Here is a 27,789-nt window from a genome sequence, read left to right on the forward strand (position 1 = left end):
AATAAAAACTAAAAATGTTTCCCTTCTAGCGGTCCAATTCAACATATAGGATGTCTCACAATAGTTCCAATCCCACTACAGGGATCCATTAGGACCAACTGTTATGTCCGTACCGTGAGGGACAGATGCCTGACTTCCTGATCACGTCAACACACGTGCCCCATGTGATGCACGCATCAGACATCACGTGACCTAGGATCAAATAAACGTCAGAGGTATTCGCCGACACCGCGAGACCCAAGGGAGCGAGGACGGAGTCAGCACTAACCAAACGTGAAGGTAAGCTTCTCGTTTGCTGCCGCGACAAAGACATCCTGTCGTGGGCACACGCAGCATGGGCTGGAATACGGCCCGAGCGGGCACGTAGCAACAAGTTGTGGGGATTCACATGCGCGCATTAAATAAGAACTAAGGGCACTATAGGCACAAACAAATCTAACAGATGTCTATTCTCTTCTGCCCTTCCTTTGCCTCTCTCCCAATAGCACCTGGAAAGACTACCCTGCGAGAGAGGAAAACTTTCTGTGACCCTCTATGACCATTATGAACACATACAAAGGACAAATAGGCCACTAGATTCAGGTCAGTGGGACAGCTTGTGGATCAATTGGTTGATTTGTTTTGTTTGGTTTTGTTTACTACGGAAACTCCTGCTCCAGGCACTAATATATATATATATACATATATATATATATATATCTTCAAAGCACTGAGAAACGTCAGGCAGGGTGAGTAGCACTCTTCATTCTTTCGAAATGAGCACAGTCCGGACATTAGAGTTGAAATAAAATATATTCTATATTCATGCCTTGCAATGTGGCAAAAAAAGGGGTTAAAAAGCCATTACAGTGAGGCTCTCCCAAGGTGCAAAAATCTCTGTGCGCGCTAGGAACGTTAACGCGTTTCGCGGCTAGCCTCGCCGCTTGATCACAACAATGCGTTCCCAGTAAGCCATAGAGTTTTGAACCGTTGTGCAGAGCCGACGGCAACCATTTGTGCCGACATAGTGGAGGGACTCAGTTTTGAAACGCGCCCCATTCGGAGCTGGCCCATGGTGGACATCTTAGTATTGTTGGAGCCACACTAATGGCATGCTAATGCATGCCACTTTGCCATGATCTAACTGTGTGGTCCCTGTCAACTGCCCTTCTTTTGGGTATATGGTCTGGGTAAAACTAATTAAATCAAATCCAATGTTGGTCTGCCATGGTTTGCCACGAAGGGTAAGCGTGTCTCAGAGGAGCCCCTCTGTGCCGAATACCTATTAGGAATCCAGTACATGTGTTTGCTGACCTTCTTTTTGTTTCTCTCGGGTTTGGGCATGTAATGATCCTTAACATCATTCACGGTTCATAGAAGTTAAATTTTCTCAACTTCCTGTTTCCCAGTTCTATGCATGGTGGCATGAATGCCTAATCAACCTATTATGTTATGTTTTAAATGAATCAATATTTCAACAATGACATAATTTGAGTAAGATCTTTCTTTGATCAGATAATTATATATCAAATTTCATCGTTAAGGTGCCACCATGAAATGCAAAGATCACTATAAAGTGCATAGTGCAAACAACATGACAAAGTGCAACATTCTCTTTAAAGTGCAACGATCACTATAAAGTGCATAGTGCAAATGTCTTCATTCGTGTGAAATGCAAAAGTGCACCAAATACCGATCTAAGACTTGTCCGATTTGGTCTGGAAGCCTACCATGTCATCTTATTTGTATTATAACTCGCCAAGTGTTAGTTCAGGCTCTGTATTACTGGTTCTAAATCAAACTCTGGTTTAAAAAGGCACAGTCAAATATCACATATGTGTAAAATTGTTGGTAAAAAGACAACCACCTTGTGAAATAAAATCGTATTGAGTACGAGATAAAACAATATAAAAAGAATGTTATTAAAAGACAGGAGGAGCAGGACTAGTTACTGTACTCCTCATCCATTGTATTACATAGTGGAACAGATGAAATATGAGAATCCTACAGTATTTCTGGACACAACATTAGCAAAATCACATAAAATCCTTTATCTTGTTGTTGGTACACTCTGAAACTTTCTGGAGGCAAAGAAACAGGGGATCAAGGAAAAGAGCAAAGGCAGAAAGAGAAAAGAGGAAAGAGAGAACAGAGAACAACAATAGGGGAGAATGGGCACAGCTAGATTTCCTACTTGACGATTGATCACTGGCCCAAAAATGTATACAATTCCTCGTCTATGTTGTGTCCATTTGGAGTTTTGCTCTCAAAGTCCAATATGTAGCGGGTCTCTCTCTGTCTCAGGATTTTTTCTTTATCGCCTCCTCTGGGTCCTATCCCGATTTTGTGCACACCAAAGAACCCGAAGCTAGCCATGTTTTTCTCATGAAATTCCGCAAAATGTTTGGCCATTGGGTAGTTGGCGTCGTTGACAATGGCCCGTACGTGTTGCTGGATACGTGTCTTCAATTTGCATTTGGTGCTCTCTACGTACCACTTGTTGCATGCGCAGGTCAGCACATAGACAACGTATTCCGTTTCACAAGTGATTTTACCCGATATGCAAACAGTTTGACCGGTAATGGGGTGATTGAAGGAGCTCCGAGATTTTGCATATTTGCAAATGTTGCAATGGGTGCATTTGAAAAAGCCCTCTTTTCTGTTGGTGGATAACCAATTTGCCTTGTTACTCTCCTCTTCTTGGGTCATGTAACTTTGCACCAAGACATCTTTTATAGATCGATTTCTTCTGAAGGTTATCTATGGGCTATTCCGGAGGTTTCAATTGAGATCCTGATCCGCCATGAGGATTCTCCAGTGATTAGTTAAAATTTGTCGAATCTTAGGTGCCTGAGTGTCAAAGGTTAAAATTAGTCGGGTGCTGTCTTTCTCCATATTCTTCCTCTCGTTATCTTCGGTTCCTGCTATGAGACTGGAACGTTCCTTAGCTCTCGCTTTGAGATATGCCCTTTCAACCACTCTCTTAGGTTATTTTTGTCTAGCAAACCCTTGAGCAGTTGTTCTACTCTCCGTATCATAGGATTTCAAGGTACTGTTGTTTCTTCGCAACCGGATAAACTCTCCGTAAGGGACACTCCATATCAGGTTTTTCGGATGTCCACTGTGTGCATGGAGGGGGGCATTTGTCCCTGTGATTTTTCTATGTAGTTAGCTGGTTATCTTATTATTTACTATCTTCACGTGCACGTCAAGAAAAGTAATCAAAGTGCGACTATGTGTTTCTGTAAATCTGAGATTGTTATCGTTGAGGTTGAGTCAGTTGACGAACTCTGTCCATCCTTGTTCAGTTACCTTCCATATTATGAAGAGATCATCTATATATCTCAGCCAGAGAATGATGTTGTCTGTGTGTTCATGGTTCATTTCTGTCCAGACCTCTCGTTCTTCCCATGCGCCCATAGTAAGATTTGCATAGGACGGCACAAATGTGGTGTCCATAGCGGTTCCTTGTAGTTGTTTGAAATATTCATTATTGAAGAGGAAAATGTTGTTCGTCAAACACAAGTCTATCATTGATAGTACCATTTTATTATGTTCCTGATAGTTGAGGGATCGGGTCTGTAGAAAGTGTTGACACGCCTGTTTCCCATATTCATGGCCAATAGATGTATACCACGAAACCACATCCATGCTTGCAAGTAAATATCATTTCTCCCAGGGAATGTCTTCTATTCTTGATAGAAAATCTGTCGTGTCTCTTAAGTAAGATGGCAATACTGACACAAATGGAAAAAGAACTTCGTCTATGTATTTTGACATATTTTCCAATGCGGAACATATCAAGCAGACAATAGGTCTTCCTGGGGGTTTCTTCATATTTTTGTGTACCTTGGGAAGAAAGTAGATGGTAGGTGTAGCTGAGTTAGTAGACGTTAGGAATTTGCGGCTCTCTTCGGACAGCAGACCTTTTGCTTCCCATTCTGTGAGTAGCGTTTTGATTTTGCTTTCAAGTTCTTTGATGGGAATCTGAGCAATTTTCATGTAGCATTTGTTTGTTTGTTTGTTTGTTTGTTTGTTTGTTTTATTCACTTATAATGCGCACCAAACCCGAAGGTAGCCGGGCGCAGCAGTACAGAAAATGCGAAGCTTAGGTTGCAGGGTGGGGTCATGGGATACATACACTGTACAAATACAAAATGCAAATATAGAATGCAAAATATCACAGTAAGGCAGCAGTTGCGGTTTACATGCAGAATAAATACAAAATATGATCAAGACAGTCTATGTACAGGTACTGTGTGGGCGAAAGCTCATCGGTCAGGTGGGCAAAGTGAGTGGGACCATGAGATCATGATGAAATGTATGTTCTAGGGTGGGGTGAAGGATAAGTGGGCACCAATAGGCTATTCATTGGCAGTCCTTAGCAGATTGATGTAGTTATTTCTGAATTTAGGGAAGGGCTGTGCCTCGCGTAGAGGATTAGGCAATGAGTTCCATAATTGAGCTGCTAGCACCGGGAAGCTACTACCCCCCGCCTTAGATAACCTGAATCTCGGAATGATGAGGCTGTTGGCATTTGCAGTTCTGGCAGGGCGCGAGTGATGTCTTTTTGTGAGTTTATTGCGGAGATAGCTTGGTGCTGCATTGTTCAGGGCTTTATGAACCAGGGATGCTACTTTAAGGTGGATTTTGTTTTGGGAGGACAACCAGTTGTTTTGACGCCTGATGTTTGAAATATGTGATCTTTTAGGTACACCAAGGGCGGCTCGTAGGGCATTGTTTTGAAGAATTTGAAGTCGGTGGGTAATGGATTTATTTGCTCCGATGTAGAGGGCATTACAATAATCAAGCCTCGAAAGGATTAATGCTCTCGCTAGGATAAGGCAGTTGTTATCGGAGAGAAAATGCCTGCCTGCTCTAATGGTGATTTGTTGTCATTCAACTGTTTATAAGCTTCTCTTATATAGTCTTTCCTGTTTTGTAAGAGTATGTTGCGCCCCTTGTCCGAGGGTTTGATAATACAATTTTTCAGTTCATGCAGCTCTTGTAGTGCCTGTCTGTCTCCGAATGATAGATTATCATTCCAAATCCTTTTCTGTTCCTTTCTTCTGAGTTTTTTCAGATCTTCAATTACTAGACTCTGAAATGCCTCTATGTTATTACCAAGGTTTGCCACTGGATTAAACTTGGATTTGGGTTTCAGTTGGCTCTTAGTGGTCCAGTCTGTTCTGATGTTCAACTCTTCAAAGTCTAAGGGTTCACCCTCAACCCCTACAGCTATACCTTTTTCCAAGTCAACCAAATCTGTTGGGTGATTGACTCCTTAATTTGAACCTCAGTCTGGCCCATCTCTCTATCTCTGGGGCGTTTTTTGAACTCATTTGTTGCAAAGAATTTCTTTAGATGTATTTTACGTATGTATTGATCAAAGTCGATTCGTGTCTGCACGGTATCAGGTAATAATATCGCCATATATATGGTCGCCGTAAATAATATCGCCGGGGAAATGTTGTGGCGATATTATTTGGGTTACCATATATATGGCGACAGGGGCAAAAAAAATGTCCCCCGCATGTTCCATGCCACAAAAAACGACCATTTTTCAGTGATATTCAGTGATATTTTTGCGTGGCGATATTTGTGTGGCGACATTATTACATGGAACCGTCTGCACGTAGTCATTTTTAGCTTTTGGCCAGAAATTTAAACCCAGGTTTAGTACTTTTATCTGGTTGGGGGTGAGGACATGATCTGATAGATTGATTATTCTTAGATTTGTTTCATCCTCAGTATTTTGCTCTGTTACTTCCCAGAGCGCAGCTGTCTGGCCGAGGTATTGCTCATTACATTGCCTGCTTCTCTTCCCCCTCCTCGTGGTTTTCGACCGCCTCTGCCTTTCCCCCGACTCTGATTTCCACCTCTTTGTGGCTTGTTTTTTCTGCCATCTTGGCGTAGTAAACACATTTCATCTAAAAAATTCATGCGAACAATGGGTTCATCAGTCTCACTGCTCGTTAAATCTGATTCAGAGGTTGATGCGTTATCATTTGATTGTTCTTCATTTTCTTCAGTGGTCTACTTGGTCTGGATAGGGATGTTTGTCTCATCTGGTCAAATCTTTTAGCAAATGTGTAGACCCTTCCTCTTTCATAATCCTCTTTGTCTCTAAGAAACTTTCTTTGTTTCCTTTGCTTTATTTCCTCTTCATATTCGGCCAAACTCTTCTCCATGCTGCCCCTTAACCTCTTGCCCTCCTCGATTTCAGGTATCTTCTTTAGTTGTTTTTCTGTTTCTTTGATTTTTTCCAATGTCTTTATGCAGTCTGCACCAGCATACTTTACCAATAACTGCAAAAAAGTTTTTGAACATCCATTCGTGGCAACGCTCCATTCTTGTAGCATTTGTGGGTCTAATTCCTCGAAGGAAGGGATGGTCAGAATTCTCAAACCTCGTGGAATTCTACCTACTTCTATATAATTTTGGAGTGAGTGTTCCTCCCACCACTTACTCAATTCCCTATGTTGTAACTTCTCCAATTCTTTGAGTAGACCCAATTCGCTGTCACTTTTGGGAACCATTGCAGTAAGGGTGCTGATTCTCCTGGCTTGCAAGGTTTCATTAAACAATGTTACGGCTTGTGCCTTTGTAATTGCCTCTTTGTTGCTTTGGGAGTTGGCCATATTGCAGGTTCACAGAAAAATGATGTTGCTAATCCAGCACTTAGTGTGTGACTGTGAATCCAGTAAAGCAGCACACTGCATGAACTATGAAACTGTCCAACACAGTACTGATATATCTGTGTAAGCCGTGGGCTGGAAAGAGGGTCGTGGTTGGGTGTGGTAACTGTTCAATCCGATACCTCTCTGACACTGAGATGCAGTTTCTGCCCAACACCAGTACTCACCCTGCTTCGTTCTGCTGTCCGTCCTCCGACGTGCGGCTTCACTCCACTCCGGGTTTTCCTTGATGCCGCGCTGTTTCTGCTTCACGAGTTTGTCTTCTTTATTATGACCTGAGCAGCAACGGGACAATGAAGTCTTCCTAACGTGCAGTGGCCATGCGCTCGATTCCAGAAAAAGATCCCACTGGTACTAAAACTCCGCGCTCACACGTTGCAGCGTGTACATATCTTCAAAAAACTGAGAAACGTCAGGCAGGGTGAGTAGCACTCTTCATTCTTTCGAAATTAGCACAGTCCGGCCATCAGAGTTGAAATAAAATATATTCTTTATTCATGCCTTGCAATGTGGCAAAAAAAGGTTAAAAAGCCATCACAGTGAGGCTCTCCCAAGGTGCAAAAATCTCCATGCGCGTTAGGAACGTTAACGCGTTTCGCAGCTTGCCTCGCCGCTTGATCACAACAATGCGTTCCCAGTAAACCATAGAGTTTTGAACCGTTGTGCAGAGCCGACGGCAACCATTTGTGCCGACATAGTGGAGGGACTCCGTTTTGAAATGCGCCCCATTCGGAGCTGACCCATGGTGGACATCTTAGTATTGTTGGAGCCACACTAATGGCATGCTAATGCATGCCACTTCGCCATGATCTAACTGTGTGGTCCCTGTCAACTGCCCTTCTTTTGGGTATATGGTCTGGGTAAAACTAATTAAATTAAATCCAATGTTGGTCCGCCATGGTCTGCCACGAAGGGTAAGCGTGTCTCAGCGGAGCCCCTCTGTGCCGAATACCTATTAGGAATGCAGTACATGTGTTTGCTAACCTTCTATATATATATATATGAGACCTTGCATGTATAAACTGTAGGTTTGTAGAAATGAATATTCTATGGAACCGTATTTTGAGATTTGTGTCATGGGAGATACAAATTCCACTTGTTGTGTTTTTAGAAAATGAATGGCACTAATAGAATTGCCAATTCAAAAGCCCTGTATTGGCTGTTACTAGCCTAGTGGTGACTGGGGTGTATTTTGTCTTTTACACACAGGTCCACCTGTCTGCTCCAGCCCCATGGCATAGAAAGAAGGTGGTAAAGTATAATTCCGCCCCCTTCTTGGTTTTGACACATAGTAGGCATTGATTAAACCTACTTTGCTGAAAAAACACCAAAAGACTGTCCTGAAGTAAGTGGCCGCAATAAACAGGTTGCCATTGAAACGGTAGACAGTGATTGCTACACTATGTAGACACCAATTTAAATCTACTGTATGTGAGCAATCTTTTACTTCACCCCACCCAATGCTCGAACATATACACCTTGAGATACGTTGAGTGGAGTGTGTATTGTCTTTATGTTGGTTTGTTACACAAACCTGAATTTTTTGTATTTTGTGTCTAAAACTTTTTTTTAAGAACTCTTTTTTTAAAGAATACTTCGGTGCACGTGGTTTACAAATAATCCCTCGGTCATTAAGGCTAAGATTAGCCCAGTGGATGTCTGTACACAAAACCAATGATGCACTGTTTTGCTGTCCTACTATTTGTCTCTTCCAACACACACACATAGTGGAAGAGAGTGGTTGATGGGCACTACCGGAACAAGGCTGGATGTTTTAAAATCAATAGAAGAAAGTAGTTTACCTTCTTATTCTATCCCCTATTTGTAGGCGGCACACCAGCGCACCGAAGGTTGAGACGTGGATGGGAGGAAGGGATAGTCAGAATTTCACCGTATCCTTCCTGTCTCCTTCCACAGCCTTGTTGTTGTTGTCTTTAACAACAGCTTTTTCTTGTACAAAATATCTTTTTCTTGTGCAAAGGAATTGTTGCCCTCAACCACAGTGGTATTTTTCCAAAAAACAGGTTGTTTTTTGCTCCTGTGTTTTTGGGAAATCAGACTTTCTAGGCTGTAACCAAATCGCACAACAGATGTGTTTCGCCCCAATTGTTTTGTGTTATAAAGTATACAAAGTAAGGGCATTTCCCTGTTAATTTATACACTACCCCCCCTCTTTAGGTTAATTCCTTCCCATGAGGGTGCCAGGGAGGATGTCACTTTGGGGCATGCTATGGACAGAAACAGCGTGAGGAGCAGGAGGAGGTGGAAAAGACTCAGGCCCACAGTAGCATGGAGTCACTGGGAGAGCTGCCCCAGCTGATGTGGGAGAAGGTGGCAGCAGTCGGTGGGAGGACAGCAGAAGGTGACGGCAGCGAGTGAGCATGCAGATGGTATGGGACAGCAGGAAAAGGAAGACAATGAGACCAGAAGGAGGAGACGGAGAAGCAGGAGATGGCGCACGCGTATATGGGTGTGGAATAGGAACAGAAAGAGATGTGAGGTGGCAGAACGAGGTGCATGAGCACTAAATCGCAAAATGATCTCCTTATCAGCAGTCACAAAGATATCCCAAATCACTGACAGTCACTCAAGCTTGCATCCAACAAACTCCAGGAGTTTACAAGGAATGGCCGGCCTATCCTCCTTCAATGTTCTACCTCTGCCTCATCTTAATCCTATTTTAATGCTCATCCTCTACCTCAATTATCCTCGAAAACTCCTACCTCTGCCTTTCTCTATAAGACTGATTGCAAACTCCTAATGCGTCTCCCCTAAAAAGCCTGAGGGGCTGAACTCGACGGATTTACCCTCTCTGAGCCTTGAGGGAAGTTCGGGAATGTTTTGCCTGGTGGAATTGGCGGAAATTCAGGGGAGTCCAAAGATTAACCAAGTGAATTTGCCCAGCTTACTCAAGCAGTTGGCTTGTTCCCTATAATGGAATGGCCTCAACACATAGAGGGACTAAGGGCTTCAATTTTGGGCCTGGGGGTCTAGCTAAAGAACACGGACACAGAATTATCCCAAATATCGCTGCCTTTTTCTTTCTATAAAGATAGAGACAATGGTAGTAACATGTGGATAAATCAAAGGCTGAATTTGATGCTGCATTCCACAGGCCGCTACAGGGGGCCAAAGGAGATACAGACAATACAGAAAATATCCCATTTATAGCATCTATACTAAAGCGAACAGCTGCTGCACCGATAATTTTAATGTTTCCGAAAAGCAGACACTACCAATTTAACTAGGTTACAATATCCCCCAACCCACAGAAGCCAGTAACATGATAATTACCCCGACATAAGATCTGGGGTGCAAGTGGCATGTGAAAAAAGGTTTTCCTCTCATGAAAGGAAGATCACCCAGAGGTATCCATTCTTGGCCGGAAGAAATAAAAACTTGCATGAGGATAACAGCTACAGAAAGCAAGGGAGCGCAAAAACGAGCGCTTCCTCTCTATGCATGGGGTACTGTGCTGAAGGATGGCAGTTGGTCCGGCATGGAAGGGATAAGGGAGGCATAGGTGCGTGGCTGGAGGTTTGGTGGTTGAGAGTGAGCAGGTGGCGAGTAGGTGATGAGAAGGGGCCCTGCAAACCAGCAGCATTCAACTTGCTGAGAACGTGTCGCCCAATGGCCATATTCAACCTGCAATCAGAGAAAGCTCATTGGTCGAATCCATGCCCCCCTATCCCCACACGGGGTGCTGAGGGAATATTGCACTCATTATTGGCTCTTAGATTGTCCCCCTCAGGTCTGGCTTTCAGAATCTAATGACCATTCCTAGAAGCAAGTCTAAGAAGATGAAAAACTGAGCCTTCTCCATGGCAGCCCCTGTGGCCTGGAACGCTCTTCCCCCAGACCTGTGTGGTCAAGTACTGCTTACTAGTTTTAAGAAAAAACTGAAAACCTGGCTTTTCTCATAGACCCCAGGCTGATTTCGGTTATCTGTCTCGCTCTCTATCAGGATCCCTCTTTCTTTGTTTCATGTTGTTGTCTGTGTCACGTTAGCACCCTAACGCCCAAGCGTCTAAGACTCCACGGTATAAATGTCGTAAAGTCAAGTAAAAGTTGCATTGTCTGAAGTGCAAGGAACATAAGGCAAAATAACTGGTATTATTGACACGTCCCAAGATCATATTGATAATATTTGCACATGAATTACATTGCGGCCTTCTCCCGCACTCAAGTCATTTCTCTGGTACTATGGTGGTGTGGATTCAGAGAGAACTTTGTACTAGTATTTATGGACCGCATTCTGAAGAACTGGATTGGCTGAAGTCTTGCTCTCAACATTATAAAGAAAGTGTGATGGGTATGTTGTTTTCTGACACAGCACCTTATAACCTGGATTTTGAGGTGCAGTTTTGACCTTAAAACCATATTGTTACCACTCACTTCACACATGCGGGTGTAGGACCTGTATCATTCTGCATTTGCGGCAGAGAGGCATGCATATCGAAGGGTCCTCTCAATCAGGTTTCTCAGGCACTCAACAGTGCGTGCGCGTGCATCACATTTGCTCACCTGTGTTGACTCCTCCCGTGAATATCCACGCCCCCGTCGTCATGGCCGCCTTAATTAACCCTTTGCCGAAGACTTGCTTGAGCTTTGGTTGGAGTTCAAAGTTCTGCAGGCCCCCGTGCACGGAGATCAACAGCTTGGGGAGCTCCAGCTGCCATTCCTTGGTCATGAGGTGCAGGAGGAGGTCAGGCTTTGTGTCAAAGGACACGCGCACATACTGCAAAGAGAAAGGGGCCAAACAAGGACATCTCAGGCATGCTCATCAGAAGTCGCTAGATGTTGAAACGTGGAGCATCTAGTAAAGCAAATGAACCGTTGATGTGTGTCAAAGATACTCATGCGAAAAATACACTGAAGGATGGACAGTAATGATCAGACTGGTGCAAAAACCTTGAAATGACCTACTGCTAAGTCTGGAAACCAATCAGTGTACCTGATGGATCCCTATATGCACTGATACAAAATCCATTCATTCATCGTTAAGTCTGATGGGTCATTAAAAAGCTGGAATATTGTGCCATGGCTCTAGACACACATCACTAGTTAAATGGAAGGTTATATGTGCATGTGCTAAACAGCAACCCCTAAGACCGCTCCCACTGCCACTCTCATTTTACTCAGGGGGTGCCCCTGTCCCTGACCCGGTGTAGTGCACCTGGGCTGTGTCTGGCTTTCTTGGCCCAGTAAGATTAACTATTGCTGTGCTCCTATGATGCCACAGGGATCAAGAGTGGTTCCACGTGATGTCATTGCTGCGTAACCATCGCTAACCCTATGAGGACAGTGCTAGCGATGGTGAGTCTGAAAGCGCAATGCAAGGCTTGCGTGGGTCAGACCTGTAATGCCCTTTAATTGCACCCACTTTCATACCTTTCTTTAATGTGTTCATTTTCTCCTGTGCTTATCCAATTATTGTTCAAAATATAGTGAATGTGGTCTATTTCCTACATGCTATTATGACATTATTTTTTGGATTGACTATGGTACCAATCATACATGAATTAATGTTGTGCAATGGGATGCTGGTTGTTGTACATGTTTTTTTCTGTGTTTAAACATGCATACAGCCTACATAAAGACTCGAAGGGTCGAAACACATGTTGGCTGTGTTTCTCACAATATTGTGTATGAGCACAGTCCCCGTAACACTTATGCTTCACAACTATACCGGTTGCAAGTCAGCGCAATGTGACAGTGTCTATCTAACTTGCTCTAAGTAGGGCCTTGAGACTCAACCTTTCTCTGTTACCGGCTGCAGACCTGCTTGTCACTGTTGTATTGTTACAATTGTACATAGTGATTGTTATTTAAAAGCGCAGGGGGTACAATTATATATGATGTTTGACTTGTGTTTCATTCGTAATGCAGCCCCTGTATTCGCGGCAATGTAAACCACAGTATAGAAATCAATGCAGCCGTCAGTGGTTACCATGGCTTTGTTGGAGTGGCCCCCTCCTTGGAACTCGATGGTCCCGAAGGCATCGGTGGGGCTGAGCTGGGTGTGCTTGTTGACGGACCACTTCTCTGACTGGATATCATTCCGCGCGAGCCGGCCTTCATTTTTCTGATTCTGGATGATGGTGATGCTGGGAGTCAATCCAACATGTTGGCCTATGAGGCGCCCGCAGCAACACCTAGGGAAGGGAACGACAATGACTTTCATCTCTCCACCTAAGAATGGAACATGTTGTATGCCAAGGCATTCACTGAGCACATTGCACGTGTTCATAGAACAGTTACAGGTTCACAGCAGCGATCCTGCTGTGTAGCAGACACCTAGACACCCGACTACTGCACAAATAGGCCTGCCACTGTGAAAATCATTGTGTTGTGCCAAATAAGAGCTCATGTTCAGAATGTCATTGGAGATTGAAGGCACTCAGAAGTTATTATAATAATTATCTCATAAAAATACTGAAAGGTGATATTTATTGCAGCGGATATGTAAAATCATTTGTAAAAAACATTCACTCCCACGCCCTCAGAGTAGGAGGCATTTTTCCACACTCGAGCTTCATTTCCAGCTTATGCTACTGCCAGTCATCTATAGGGAAGCGCTGGGATTGACTGTGGCAGCCGAAAGCTCGTGCAAGTGCGAGCTCACACGGGACTTCAGTCAACTGGAGAAAGGCGGAAGTACCGCATGACTTTGCATTTTAAGCTACGGTGACCAGATGTACTGTCTTGCCAGGACTGGCTTGGAATTAGGGTCTCTGTCACCCATTGGCTGCCCATCGAAGTAAGAATTATATTCAAAGCATTGTGTATAACCCACAACTGTCTATGAAGAAACATCAATAAATCCCTAAAAAAAAAAAAAGAACTCAAAAGAATGTTCAGATCCAACAAAAATGCAGCCCTTAAGGTCCCGCACTTCAAAAACTCTAGAGCAGGAGGAAGCTGCTTCCTAGTCATGGCCCCAAACATTGGAACTCACTCCCTCTTAACATTAAAAATGAAAGCTCTTGCCAGAGATTCAAAAAACTATTAAAAACGTGGCTTTTTTAACCAATACTAGATTGCCTTTGCTTAGCTCACAACAGTGTTTCACCCCATTCCCAGCTTTTGTTAATCAAGGAACTTGACTATAAGCTTTGTAAAATATGTAAGTAAAATGGAATATGTAAATTGTTGTGTATATTGTCATATGTACCTCTGAATCTTAATGTGTATTAAGATGTGTCTGTAGCTATGCTGTGATACCTCAGGGTCTGGGCCTATAATAAATGCAATAAATAAAATAAAATAAATAATGCATTGGCCGATTGTGTCATAGAGACTACTTGCATAAGGATTTCATAGCAAGTCCTGAAAGAGCAGTAATGCATTGTTTTTAACATGCTTAGAATCACAACCAAATCTACACAGTTTATATTGAGGGGAATGGCTGGGCCCACACCCCCTCAATGTCCCAATATTGATGTGTATTCATGGTAGTCACTTTCAAAACTGAAGTCCCACTTGTATGTCAGTGGCCTGTCCACTTTGTTCATTGTTTAAACCTCGTCACCCTATTTTAGCACAAATTACACCTCTGCGATTCCTCTTTAAAAGGCACTTGTAAAACCATACGCAGTTATTGTCAGTCTGATGCTTCTCAAATAGGGCTCACTTGTAGCACTGACACTTTAAAAACAGGAGTGCAGCCCCATCTTTACTTGCTGGTAGCAATACCCACAAAGTAGAGCTGCCACTGCTTAGTCCCCGAGTTCTTTGGAGCAAAGACCCACATTTGGAGGTATTTATGCAGGTAAATATGAGGGCAACTTTGATCAATTATAAGCGTTCATCAGAACTAATATAACAGAATATTCCATGGAAGACCTCCAGGGTCTTCACACAGTACTTACTTGAAAGGGAATCGTATTGTACATCATTTTTAAGTTATTGCTTCCAAAGGGATAGTGAAAAAGATTTCAGCTGTCACGGTTTATTAGGCGGTCACTCTCAACTCAGGGAGTCCCCCCAACCCCCAGCAAGGTGGTGCACACCCAAAGTGCTTATACAGATTCAACTTTAATGAGGCCTCCAACCTATCTCGCACCACCCCAACAAATACCCTATGTACCATCTATTAGCTAGGAATCAGGCCGGTGTATAACAAGAATATATAGATTTATTGTTTTTACTAAAATGATAGAACATTTACACAAACATCAACCACCAACGCTGTGGCACTACAAAATATCACAACTCCAAATTACTTTCCGTTATTACAAGAACATAGGTAGAATTTTGAAATATGCAGTCACAATTTACATCAGATTTCATTTCAAATTAACCAATAGAAAACATTCAGAATACACAGTGATTACTTAGTGTGTCCCAATACACTGTACTCCCAGCAACCCCCACCCCCTAGGCATCAATTGGATATTACTCCTCTGATTTTAAGGCAAGGTCCAGGGAGTTGGAACACAATGGAAAAACCGTTTTGGCTTTATTTTGAGAAAGGCAACGTTTGAGAAAGAAACTGAATAGGAAAAAGGTTTTAAGCTTTTATTTGAAAAGCAAGCTTTGGAAAAGGAACTCAATTGGGGAAATTGTTTTTCAACACACATTCAAAGGGCATGCAGTGCTTTGGGATTCTGGTTTGGGATGCACAGGAATAAATGGGAAATTTCATTTTGCAACACACATACAAATGAGATGTAATGCTTGGTAATTCTGGTTTGGGATGCAAGGGAATACATAGGAAATGTTGTTTTACCACCTCCCCATTCACTTGAAAGGTAGCATTTTAGGATTACTTCTTTTGGGATTCAGGACCCCTCCTTCTGGACAGTAGTCAGGGGTTTCAGAAGGACAGTCACAAAGATTTGTATTGTCTATACCGGCTCCAACCCACTGGGCATGAATTTTATTAGTTTCCAACTCTAACAACACTCATCCCGTGATTTTTCTATATGGGAATTGATTTTTTTAATTAAAGGTGCTAGGGATATACACACGTTCACCACTTCCCCCACAATTTAATGGAAAGGATTAAGGCAGGCAGTTCCCCACACTATTCAATTTCTACAGAGAGGGTGGTTTTCTGTGGGGAAATAATCTGAGTGAGATTTAATAAAATCTGCAAAGGGCCTACACTGTTTCACCCCCTATACATTAATGGAAAGGGAAAAAGGCAGGTAGCTTCCCACACAAGTGATTGCTTTTGTATTAGTCTACTTACATGGGATGCCTTGGTTATGGGGCATCTGGGGAAAATGGCAGGGCTTCTCTGAGAACAGCACAGATCTGGTCAAGGGCTTTAGTCAAGGATTTTCTCTGGCACCTGGGTTTGCTCTGGCTCCTCTGATGAGAGTCCCAGATAGCTTCTAGATTGCCTGTCACAGCCTCCAATGCATGGATTGAGGTCTCTCTGTTAGTTGCTCCTCGCAAGAGTCCGGCAGTACACTACCTCTAGGAATAAAGTGGAAAAAGCCTTCTTCTGATGCACAATTGACCTTTTATAGAGCTGATGACACTCCTACACTATCATATTTCCCGCGCTATGGATTGACCAGTGTTCTCCCTTCCCCTCCCACCAAGATGCGCACTGGCTGCTGATAGGACCAGAAGTTGAGAGGTATGGGTTATGGAAGCCGAGGGAGGAGGAAAAATGCATCATTTCAAAATGACAGGTGGGGTTTACATTTTTGTGTTGACAAATCTCACAATATGGCAGCTACCCTGATTTTTCAGATAACTGCATGAACCCATATATTTTTAGATTCTACATTTTATGGTGATTTGGGAAATACTCAGCACTCCCTTCCTTGGCGAGCTACCGTGGTTTGCTGATGTGCCGAAATAGCTAAAAATGGGACACTTCACAATTCAAACATTCATTTCACAATCTATCACTTCACCGATATTCCAGCTCTTCAGACTTATGAAAATGCCAGAATCATAATTTTGATCATAAATTAAGTTATGCACATCACACAAAATGTGTGTACTGTGTTCCGACTGGCTTTTTGCCCCTTTTAATATAAACCGGGGATGAGCTCGATGGGGTACATGATGCACTTTTTATTTGAGAAAATGTATTCAATGTTGATCAATGGCCATGCATTACATGGGACTGCCAGTTTCTCATTCAGATCAAACCTAAGCAGTTTAATTTTCTCCACAACCACATGACTGCGACATCTGGCTTTTCAGTGCATGTGATTCTGCCCTCCTCTCCCGAGCTTCAAAGGTCTTTGCTCGGAGCTAATGCACACTTTATGGGTAGATTTGACCTTCAGGGTCATTTCTGTTGGTCATGTTACCTATATCACCGCAGTTCAGATTTCTCATTATTCTTTGCATTTTTAACTGAACAAGGCCTGCTTTTCCCTGGTGGGCCCAGCCAAAAAACATCGGGGTCATAGTTCCAGATACCCAGCAGTTCAATGGAGAAAAACAACAGCAGCCAGTTACATGCATAATTGTAAAAGAATAACCTTTTACATTGGAACAATGTGTCTACCATATTGCATTTGGGATTAAACTTAGGCCTGTTGTTCATAAAGACAATATTTATTTTCTACTATATTAGAACAGAGGTAGATTCCTTCTTGGTTCCATGCACACAGATAGGCCACAGTTAACATAGAGAACCAGTGTTAATTTATGCAAAAACGAAATAGTCCTTACTCTTTACATACTGTCATTTTGTATAAGGAAAATAAGCCTTTTATTATCGGTAGACACAATCTAGCACTTGACTTTTTTCTAAAATGTAAGGCCTCATTCTTCCTTTTTGTCTTTCAAATGCACAGTGTTTCAAATGGATTTATTTCCTTCCATGTGCACTTCTGCTGCCTTAAATCTGCCTCCTGTGCATTTTCCCAGTTTACACAAAGTCAGCTTCTGCAGCACACATATCTTTTTGGAATCCATTGGACACAGTTAACAATATTCAGTATCAGGTAAAATTATCTCCACCAATAATATCGCCATATATGTGGTCTTGAGGTAAGGCAATAGGTGATATTATTAGTGGGGATAATATATGAGCTTATTTGGACCGGGTTTGCGGGGGTGTCCCCCGTTCCATTAAAATAATTATGGGGGTTGGGAGGGGGTGTCCCCCGCAAATTCCATGGCTTAATATTGCTGCAAAAATATCGCAATATTCTTGTATAGCGATATTTATGCAGGGATATTAACACATGGAACCCAATATTCCAGTTATAATGCACACTTTCCTTCAACTTGGTGTTTTTGTATTTCACTGAAGTTGCAATAGGCCCATTTGTGTTCATTCACTAGGCCTTATGTCGAAATCACTGTTTTGTACTGGCTTTTATATTTCAATGGAACTCCACTTTAGCCAGCTTCACTGTCACAATGGGGCCTAGCATGGCCTCTCCATCTCTGTCACTCTGGCGCTGTTTTTTTATACCACACAGCTAATGGCATCTGAGCAAGACTAACATTTTATACTTAAGTTCATCTGCAGCCAGATTAACAAAAAAGTGCCCCACTCCACATTGGCATATTGTCCTGTTTGCACAGCGGGCAGGAGGGGTGTCTGAACATTGATATTAAAGAAGTGGCAAAAGACCCCTTCAGTAATATACTGAAAGAGCACCCACTTCCTTTGCTAGCTTGCATTTTGTAGTGGCGCAGCCACATTTTCATGTGCGTGTGCTCATGCAAATATGGTAAGTTGTTTGAGTGCATGCATTCTTTGCATTAGCAAAGCATGTACATGGGCAATCTGGCCCTGTCTGTCTGTGCTGCCTGAAAGGTGATGCACACAAACACTTTGCATTGCAAGACTGGTCAAGTAAAGAGAAAAAGGAGAGGATCGACAATATGAGGTCCCCCCCCCCCCATGGTGTTGTAGGTACAGACTGTTTCCTCGTGAGAGGCAAGGCTGCCTTCACATCTGCATTCTGCTTTGTTCCTGGCTAATCTTCTCAGCACAGCTACAGCCGACATGACAAACATGCTGTGCCACTCGCAAGCTCTGCTAGTGCTTTATCAAGTGGCATACTTTTTGGTAAAAGGATGCAAAACCCCAGGGTGTATCAGGCACAGACCTAATGTATGTTGAACCATGAGCAGCCTTTCATTTAATTAATCTGGTTTCTGAAAAAGCACCCAGAACCCCGAAAATAAAAACCGTGAGGTACCTAAAAACAAGCATTCCATCAATATTATCTCTCCAAGAGGTAATTGCTCCATTTGGTGGCCTCCATAAAGAGTAACTGTCGATTTTCCAGGATGGCTAACCTTGTTTATAAAACCGATGTTATGTGTTTGGGCCAGAAAGTAGAACATGATGGAAAAAGGGACAGAGATGAAACTCTCAGAGCCAGTATAATTCAAACAAAAAGGAAATATTGCTGGAAGGCAGAGAGCCATCCTCTGCACATGTCTTTCCATTTTCACCAAGAAAAGAATTTGCTGACAAGTAGGGGTTCAGTATATATGGAGCGGGAGGTGGAAGTTGTAAGTTTGACTTTATTTTTATTTTTTTAATGTAAGCTACTGGGCTGGCTAGGGCCAGTGCCATGCAGCTCTTTGTTTCTGAAGTGGCTGACTTTCTTGTTCAGGGCTCTTAAAATAAAATAAAAAAACAGGGTGTTGCAGTACTGTAACACTTTGAGCAGTGACCCTTAATAAGAAAGAATGCGAATAACAAATCATTTGTCTTTCTGCAATTCTATAAAATAATTGCTAGACTCATTAAAGGTTTATTTCAGGCACACTTCAGGGGGTGAGGCCCTGATTTAGTCTGTTCTTAAACACCTCAACTCAGCCTTTCATCCTTCTGAGGTCGATAAATGAGTACCAACACATGTTGGGTGATATTGTATGCATATTTGTTCTATCTAAAGCGCTTAAGCTTAAGTGCTTCATAATAAGGAATCATTATCATTTGGCCTTGGATGTCTGCTTGCATTTACAGTAATGTGGTAATATGGGCCTATTTTAACGGTAGACATGGCGATCCATTCTTGTATGAAATGTATATCACATGATAGTGATATCGTAACCTATTTTTCGTTGTGTACTTAGGAACCCTGCTAGGTGATGCCTCTTCCTGTTCTGTCAAGGGTCGAAAGGTCTTGTTCCTTTGATTCCCTTGATGTCACTTCGGGGGTTGGGTCAAATGACATCACTTCCTGTGATGTCATCAGGGGGTCAAGGGTCATGTGATGTCAATTCCACTACCCCTGGCATTTTGGTGAAATGACGTCCCTGGATGCCACTGACATAAAATAATCAAGACAACAGTAAATAAGAAGACCAAAGTCCAACAGATGCCAATGAGCGGAAATATGTCATGTGGTGCAGATATGATGACAATAAAATCCCTGCACCACCAAATACACAGAGATAGCAGAAACAGATGAAAACCAACACAAACCCAAGTAGAAAATACAGCAAATTCTAAAGTAGAAGGTCCAATCTGAGAAAGAGATGGAAACACTCACGAATGGAAAAGATAAGATTGTATATGCAAAGTGGTTGGAGGAATGGAAAGGTTAGTGGGGTTCGCGGGAACCCCACTCTACTTTAAGATCAAGCGCTTGATCTTAAAGTAGAGTGGGGTTCCCCCGAACTCCACTAACCTTTCTGTTTTACCGGAGTAGGGGGTTGTTACTCCGTCACTCTACCGATCAGCGGCCATTTTTCAAAGAGCACAGGACACAGATGGTTGGTATCACCAAAAATCCCCAATCTACTGTATCATGGTTGGAGGAATGGCCTGAACCAGACATAGTTTGCAACAAATAATTGGAGGAATGGTATAAACCTTACACCATCTAATATATGGCATATTCTTGTCCATAGAAGATCATTATCTATACAGAAGTGAGAGCAAGCAGTAACTTTTAAGACTTCACCAATCCATTAGTAAACGCTACGGCGATGCTGAAGCTAAGGGAGAGGGAATGTGAAGAAGAATGCATAACCCCAGAAAATAAAATGTTGAGTTACCTAGAAGCTGACGTTACAGAGACATTCTCGCTCCAAGAGGTAGCAGCTCTAAAGTTCTGGCTTTGACAAACAAGGATTAAAGGCCTCCCTCTGGAACAGCCTTCCTGCCTCCCTGAAACTTGAGGAGAACCATCTCCGGTTCCGGAAGCACCTCAAAACCTTCCTCTTTGCTTCTGCTTTCTCTCTCCCTCTCCCCTGCTGAACATCTAATATTCTTCACTGAAACTGCACTGATTCTGCAACTGGACCACTCTTAACAGCCTCGGTCCTGGGCCCAGTCACTCTCCACTTGCACTGATGCCCTGGAACCCCTCTGCACTGCGGGACTGTCTCTGTATCCCTACAGCCCCCCCCCCTTTTCCAGCACTTGTTCTGCACTTACCTTGCACTTGCCACCAGCTGGCCCTATTTATTTATTACTTTACGCCACCTACCTTGTACTGCACTTCCCCCCCTTCCCCTTGCACTTTTCCCCCTCCCCCATCCCTGCACTTGCGCGATCTGAATGACACCTGGCCTAGTAGGATCGTTGTCTGTCTCCCCTTGTTCCTCCCCTCCCTGCCTCGTCGCGCCTTGAAACACCTGTGTATAGGCGCGTTACAAATGCCATATCATATCATATCATATCATACAAATGCCATATCATATCATAAAGCAGAGGAGGATGGGAAAAGGGTAGAGTTAAAACCTCAGAGCCAAAAGAATTTAAAAGAAAATGGAAGGAATCACCCTACCAGTCAGTGCTCAGGGGGAGGGGCATGGGAAAAGCAGAGATGCTGGACGGCTGTGAGTCATCATCTGGTCCAGATGGAAGATGAATTAAGCTGCGGTTCTGAGACGTTGACACATACCATGCATATCTCCTGACAACCCTGAGGAAGGAAATGCCTGGAGCTTGAGGGGGTTGCAGTGAATTCAGAAAGGCGCATGTAAGCTGAATGTTTGAATGAGACTTAAAGCCTAATATTGGCCTTTGGAAGTGTTAGGAAGTGCCTAGAGCCCAGAGGAGCACAGAGAAGTCTACGTCTGACAGCAACTAGGAACTGAGAGGATGGCTCAAGAAGCCTTAGAAAGCACCTAGACCCAGACTGGTGTGCTGAGAAGTCTGAAAGATGCTTAGTAGCTGAGAGGGGAACATCGTAGAAAGCACTGGGAGGGTGCAGGGATGTCTAAAATATGCCTAGAACCCGTAGCGGGGATCTAGAGGGTTTATAAAGCACCTAGTGATTGTGTTAGGTGCTAAGTAGTTAAAAGATGTCCAGAATCCTAGAGGGATGTTGTGAGGTGTAATAAAGTGCTTACACCCCGGAGAGGGGCACTGGCAATGCTGAAAAATGCCAGGAACTGGACAGGGGCATTGATCATTTTTAGAAAGCATCTAGAGCCTGGATGGAGTGCTGAAAAGCCTGAAATGGGTGTTAAGAAGTTGAAAAAAAACACTAAGAGGCCGAGAAGGGTGAATAGATGGCTAATAGCTGTCGAAAACTGAAGAGGGACATTTAGACATTTTAAGAAGCACCTAGTGCTTGCGATAGGTATTGAGACGGGTGAAAGATACCAAGAGCCAACGGGGAGAGCTGAGAAGTTTTAGAAACAACATAGAGCCTCAACAGGGGTGCCGAGAAGCCTGGCAGTATGTGTACAGGGGCAGGACCCGAGAAGTGTGAAGGACTAAGAAGGACGCTGAGAAGCCAACTAGAGACTGGAACGCTCGAGAAGGTTCAAAGAGGCAAAAGATCTCTGCCCAATTGTCTAAGTAATCCCGACAGAGTCAGGAGAAACCTAACTACATGAGAAAAAACGTTGCCCTTTAAAATAATCAAGAGTGACACTTTGATATTAATGCCACTTTTTCCACAAGTGCCAATTAGCTTCTATATCAGTTTGGATTTTGGAAGGAATCAGGCATTTGCTAGTATCGGGCACAGACCAACACAAAGGAGTTGGTGCACACAAAATCGTTATTTCATAAGCAGTGAATAAAAAGAACATAGGCAGCACTAACAGAGCATCCGGGAAGAGGTTTCGAGGCGTGTTCTGAAATCATGTTTGAGTCGCTTCCCTTGCTACGTAGGACTAAAGGAAGTCCAAATCTGGAGAAATATATGAATAGGTCGTTCACTGTCTGAAAAACCTGGACATTTTTAGCAATGTAAGAAAGAGGTAGATTCATATTTTCTCAATGTGACACCTGATATAAAAGACTCATGACAGATGAAACTGTGTAATGAATATTTACATTGCTAAATTATTGGGAATTATTTCTGTCCCTTTCACACGAATCTCCTTTTAGTCCTAGGCCCTGTTCGCTTTTCCCTCACACATCACTCCTCCGAATCCTCCTGTGTATCCCAGTGCAACCATGTATATTTATCTCGATCTCTCTCTACCTGCATATCTCTATCTTCCTCTCTCTCGCTCTCTCTCTCTCTCTCCCTATGTCTCTCTCAATCTCTCTCGCTATCACTCTCACTCTTTCTGCCCTATCCCCCTCGCTCTTTCTCTTGCATCCGATTTGTTTATGATCATTTCTCTACAGAATGAATGCACCAGAAGGATGTCCATAAAACCTAAAAAACAATCTCTAATTTTATTAAAAGAGTAATAGACAATGCAATACAATACAATGCAAATACAAATGCAGGGCGAGGCAAAGACTTAAAGAAACTCAGAACACCAGAAAACGCCTGCAAAAAAAAACATTCAGATGTTTTCAAAAAGAGCAGACATGTCGGATTTGTCATAGATTGAGTGGCTTATAAATGGCAGACTTGTTTGCTTGGATAGAATGAAGAATGCTTATAAACTGCCCTATAAGTGAGCCTTTATATAAATATTTGGTGCAAAAAGATAAAGGAAGCCAACTGAGCTATCACAGACATGTGACATTACAGACAACTCCTTTGGCGCCAAACACAAGGCTGCACGACAGCTATCAAGAAAGAGAGAGGGTGGACTGTACAAGTCCTATTGTAACCCTTCATCTCATTCTGGGCTTAACAAATAACATGGAATTGTATTTGGAAGATAAATAAAACAAATTAAAACGAGAACTGTGAGACCACAGATGTGAACTAAACATTTGTAATATGCCTGTATTGTAATGTGGGGTCAAGGATGCTATCTTGCATCTTTGCCCTCTGTGCGCCATTAATAGGTATGTTTGTATAGACTTGACAAAGTTCCACAACCCGATTTTCGTGTATTAAATCGTAAGAGTTCTCTCTCTCGGTGTGCTTTATTCGTAGTTTCAATGTCAGATTTTCCAGTATGGGCAATCGTGGTGTTTTCAGGTTAAAGGTGGGATGGGGTTCAGGTACTCAATGTGGTGTTGTGCCCTAGGCTCCGAACACCACGTGACGGGAGGGGGTGACCGTCCCCATGTGATGTAAGGACGGGGAGGAGAAAGTTAAATACAAATATGCATGGGCGCTGCAAATGGGGCAGTTCGTAGTTAACAGCTGGCACAACTGTCTGTGTTGTTTCATGTGTGGCTGGTATTTAGGAATAAGGTCCGCACTCGTGACTGCATGTACGAGCGTGGGACATCACATAGGCGACGAAGGTAGCGAATGACCCCAACGAGCGTGACTGGCCCTGGTCTTGAACCCATCGCGCCGCAGGTTTGCGTGCCTCCACGCCGGAGTCTCAGGTGCATCGTTGTGCGCGCAGCGCTGGAGGCAGTGTCCAAGTGATACGGGTGTTGGGCGCCAGGGCGGCAGAACGCAGATGACTCCAGTGAATGAAATAGGGTGGCGGCGAGCTGCGACATGCATCTGCCAGCACGGAGATGAGGTGAACACCAGATGGCAAGCTGGGGTTCAGACCCGCTGTGATCAAGTCCGCAGTCGAGTGTCGGCACATAGCCCTGCCCTAACACACAACATCATAAGTCCTACGACATAGAGGAAGGTGTGGAGAAAGGAAAAGAAAGGCCTGAAACAAGCCAGCACAAAAGCTGGGAGCAGGACGCAAGACCCGGGCGAAGGACACCGCAAACTGGCAGAGCACCCGCTCACTACTGACACCCACCACTATTAAATCAGAAGCCTCCAGCCAGACCATAACAAGACTTGGAAGACAGAAAAACAAATAGACATCATCACAGCAACACTTCAGCATTATCCAGGGGGAGTAGAGTCAAGTTGAGACGATGGAAATCCCACCTGCCAGCCCAGCCAGAGGGGGTACACCTATGAACTCAAGAGGAGGGTTCACTGAACAAGAAGGACCCGTCCCAGGTCTAAATGCAACCAATGGCGCTTTCGTGAGACTGTTTCACCACTATGCAACAGGAGCTGCACTGCACTGCGAAGGGAACTGTGGCTTCAGCAGTTTGAGCTCGATTTCAAGGCCAAGAAGATCACAGACGCAGAGGAGCGGAGGATGCTACTTCTGCCCAACCTAGGCACATTGGCGCTGAGACTATTCAACACTCTACCTAACAAAGGACAAGCTGGCGGTTACGGAGCAGTGAAAACAGCCCTGAATGTCTAGTTCAAACCAGAATTCAACCCAGATTATGAGCGCTACCTACTGAGCATGGCCCAGCAAAGACCTGGGGAGAAAATCGTGGATTTTCACACCCTCATCAGGGAGATGGTTCTGGGATGCGAGTTCCCAGACGAGGACTTTGCAGGATGGCAGCAAATCATTCATGGGATATCTTCAGATAAGCTCTGAAGAGCCATCGTATGAGAAAGGAACCTACCGCTAAACCGGATCCTGGCAATGGGTCGAAAAAGAAAACGCACTGATGAGAAAGTCACAGTAATGGAAGTATGAGTAGACTGCCAATCATCAACTTCAAAGAAGAGGAAAATTTGGCAGCCATAAATTCCAGGCCGGAAGGCAGAAGAACTGCCAACTCCCTGCCACACCGGCAAAATAGATGGCAAAATCCTGCAAATGGTGTGGAGGTCTATGGTACCGAGAGTAGCCATGTCCAGCGCTAGGAGCCACCTGCCGAACATACAAATGACTCAACCACTTCACAGCAGTCTGCCTTAACACACCCCACGAAAGGAAACAGGGAGGCCAAGCACCAACACGCTCGGAAGGCAAAACAAAGGGAAAGCGAGAGCCGTAGCAGCAGACCAGAGACAATTTAGTGACAGTGAGGAGGAAGAGGAATCCAAGGAAGAATCATCACCTGAAAGGCCAGAATACCAGCCCAGGAAACACAGTGAGTGAGTCCACATGATCTCAGCCACTAAACCAGGCAATAGGACTCCAAACAAGAAGAAACCCGCTCACCCTGCCTGTCTGATCCTGGCTGACGGAATCCCCGCAAAGTGGTGATAGGCACCGGAGTGACAGTAAATGTAATACCCCATGTGAAATTCGAAGAACTGAAACCGCTACCTCAACTCCAGAACAAGAAAGTACAGCTATTTGACTATGGCTGCAAGAAGCCTCTACCCATAGTAGGGTCATTCCGGTCAGACCTGACCCACAAGGGAACCACCTGCAGGACTCGCATATGTGTAGTCGCCGTGGGAATGGAGACCCTCATGAGCTGCAAAACAGTTGGAAAATCCAAATTGATACACTTTGCATTCAGCATTAATCCACCCAAAATCGACAGACTATTGGAAAAGCATGCCAAATTGTTGGAGGCGATAGGGTGCCTGAAGGGGCGGACAGTCAAGTTACACATTGACCCGACCATCAAACCCAGAGCAGTAAGGCACTGTTGTGCCCCTTTCCACCTACGAAAGGCTTTAGAAGCTGAATTAGAGAAACTGGAAAACATGGGCATCATTGAGAAAACATCAGGCGCCACCCCCCGGGTATCCCCCAAGGTGGTAACACAAAAACCCAAACAACCAAATGCTGCCCGCATTTGTACAGATATGCGATTTCCAAATGCAATGATCGAATGCAAACATAACTTAACACCAGTCATTGACAAACTAATCATAGATCTGATGGGAGCAAAAGTGTTGATTACACTAGACCCACATTCTGGGTACCACTACATATGCTTAGCACGTGAATCAAGATACATAATGACGCACTCGTCCCATCTCGGCATCTAGAGGTATCTCAGGCTGAATTTTTGAATATCTTTGGTTGCTGAGGTATTCCAGAACGAGATCTGAATAGTGTTATACGACTTAACAGGCACAACCAAGCGATGTCAGCGATGACATTTTGGTCTATGGCAAGATAACACAAGAACACAATGCATGGCTTGGAGCCGTATTACAATGACTGGAAGAATCCAGTTTGATACTGCACGCCAAGAAATGTGAATTCGGAAAGAGTGAACTCGCCTTCTTTAGATTCCAAATGTGTTTCACCTGACCCTGCCAAAGTTGCGGACATTAAGGGGGACCAAAGCTCCTACGTCAGTGTCTGAAATCAGAAGCTTCATGGGAATGGCCACGTACTGTACCAGATTCATCCCAGACCTGGCCACGGTTGTGGCCCCACTGAGAGAACTAACCAGGAAATAAATACCATGGGAAAGGGGTGAAGAACAAGAAAACGCTTTTCAGCAGATAAAAGACTATCTAACTGGGAAAGCAAAGATGGCAATCTTCAACACAGAACAGAGCACTGAACTATTGGTGGATGCCAGCCCCGTAGGCCTAGGGGCTGTTTTAGCACAGGTTGACCAAGAAGGCACCATATGCCCGATCGCGTTCACCAGCAGAGCGCTCACCAAGACAGAACTAAATTATGCGCACATAGAGAAGGCGGCCTTGGCGATCCTGTGGGGTGTTGATATTTTCAAGTATACCTCCTTGGTCAGCCGGCCAAGATGTTCACGAAACACAAACATTTGATCCCGAAATTCAAGGTGTCAGCGCTGCATCCACCAGACCAAATAGAAAAGTGGATGCTACAACTACAGCCTTTTGACATAGAAGTCAAACACCACACAGGAGCATATAACCCCTGCAGACTACCTGTCCCGGAACCCGAGGCCAGCAACAAAACAGGAGTGAGAACACACGCAAGAAGAACATGCGTGCCATGTAGTGGCCTGTGCTTGCCCGAAAGCTTACCAGTCGGGAGCTGCAGAATGTTCTAGAGAACCTCAACAAACATCACCACAAAATCACCCCATGCTGGACACAAGCCAATGGGGATGCAGAGAGATTCATGGGTTCAAGGACCAGCACCAGTTGTGGCTACCAGTGGTATACTGCTT

The 27,789-nt window shown here is 43.8% G+C and overlaps 1 protein-coding gene across 7 annotated transcripts in view; it reads right to left on the reverse strand.

Moving 5' to 3' along the window:
* The window catches only part of TRPM3 (transient receptor potential cation channel subfamily M member 3), a 1,922,641-nt gene that overhangs the window by 1,081,526 nt on the left and 813,326 nt on the right, over positions 1–27,789 (reverse strand). For all 7 annotated transcript variants that reach the window (XM_069625801.1, XM_069625800.1, XM_069625799.1 and 4 more), the window contains exons 3-4: positions 12,628–12,832; positions 11,202–11,415 (exon numbers count right to left, since the gene is read on the reverse strand). In XM_069625801.1, coding sequence (XP_069481902.1) covers positions 11,202–11,415; positions 12,628–12,832 — 419 coding nt within the window. The remainder of the gene's footprint in view (positions 1–11,201; positions 11,416–12,627; positions 12,833–27,789) is intronic.

This window comes from Ambystoma mexicanum, chromosome 6p (assembly GCF_040938575.1).
Source record: "Ambystoma mexicanum isolate Mex_15411 chromosome 6p, UKY_AmexF1_1, whole genome shotgun sequence".
In the NCBI taxonomy this organism is placed as follows: domain Eukaryota; kingdom Metazoa; phylum Chordata; class Amphibia; order Caudata; family Ambystomatidae; genus Ambystoma; species Ambystoma mexicanum.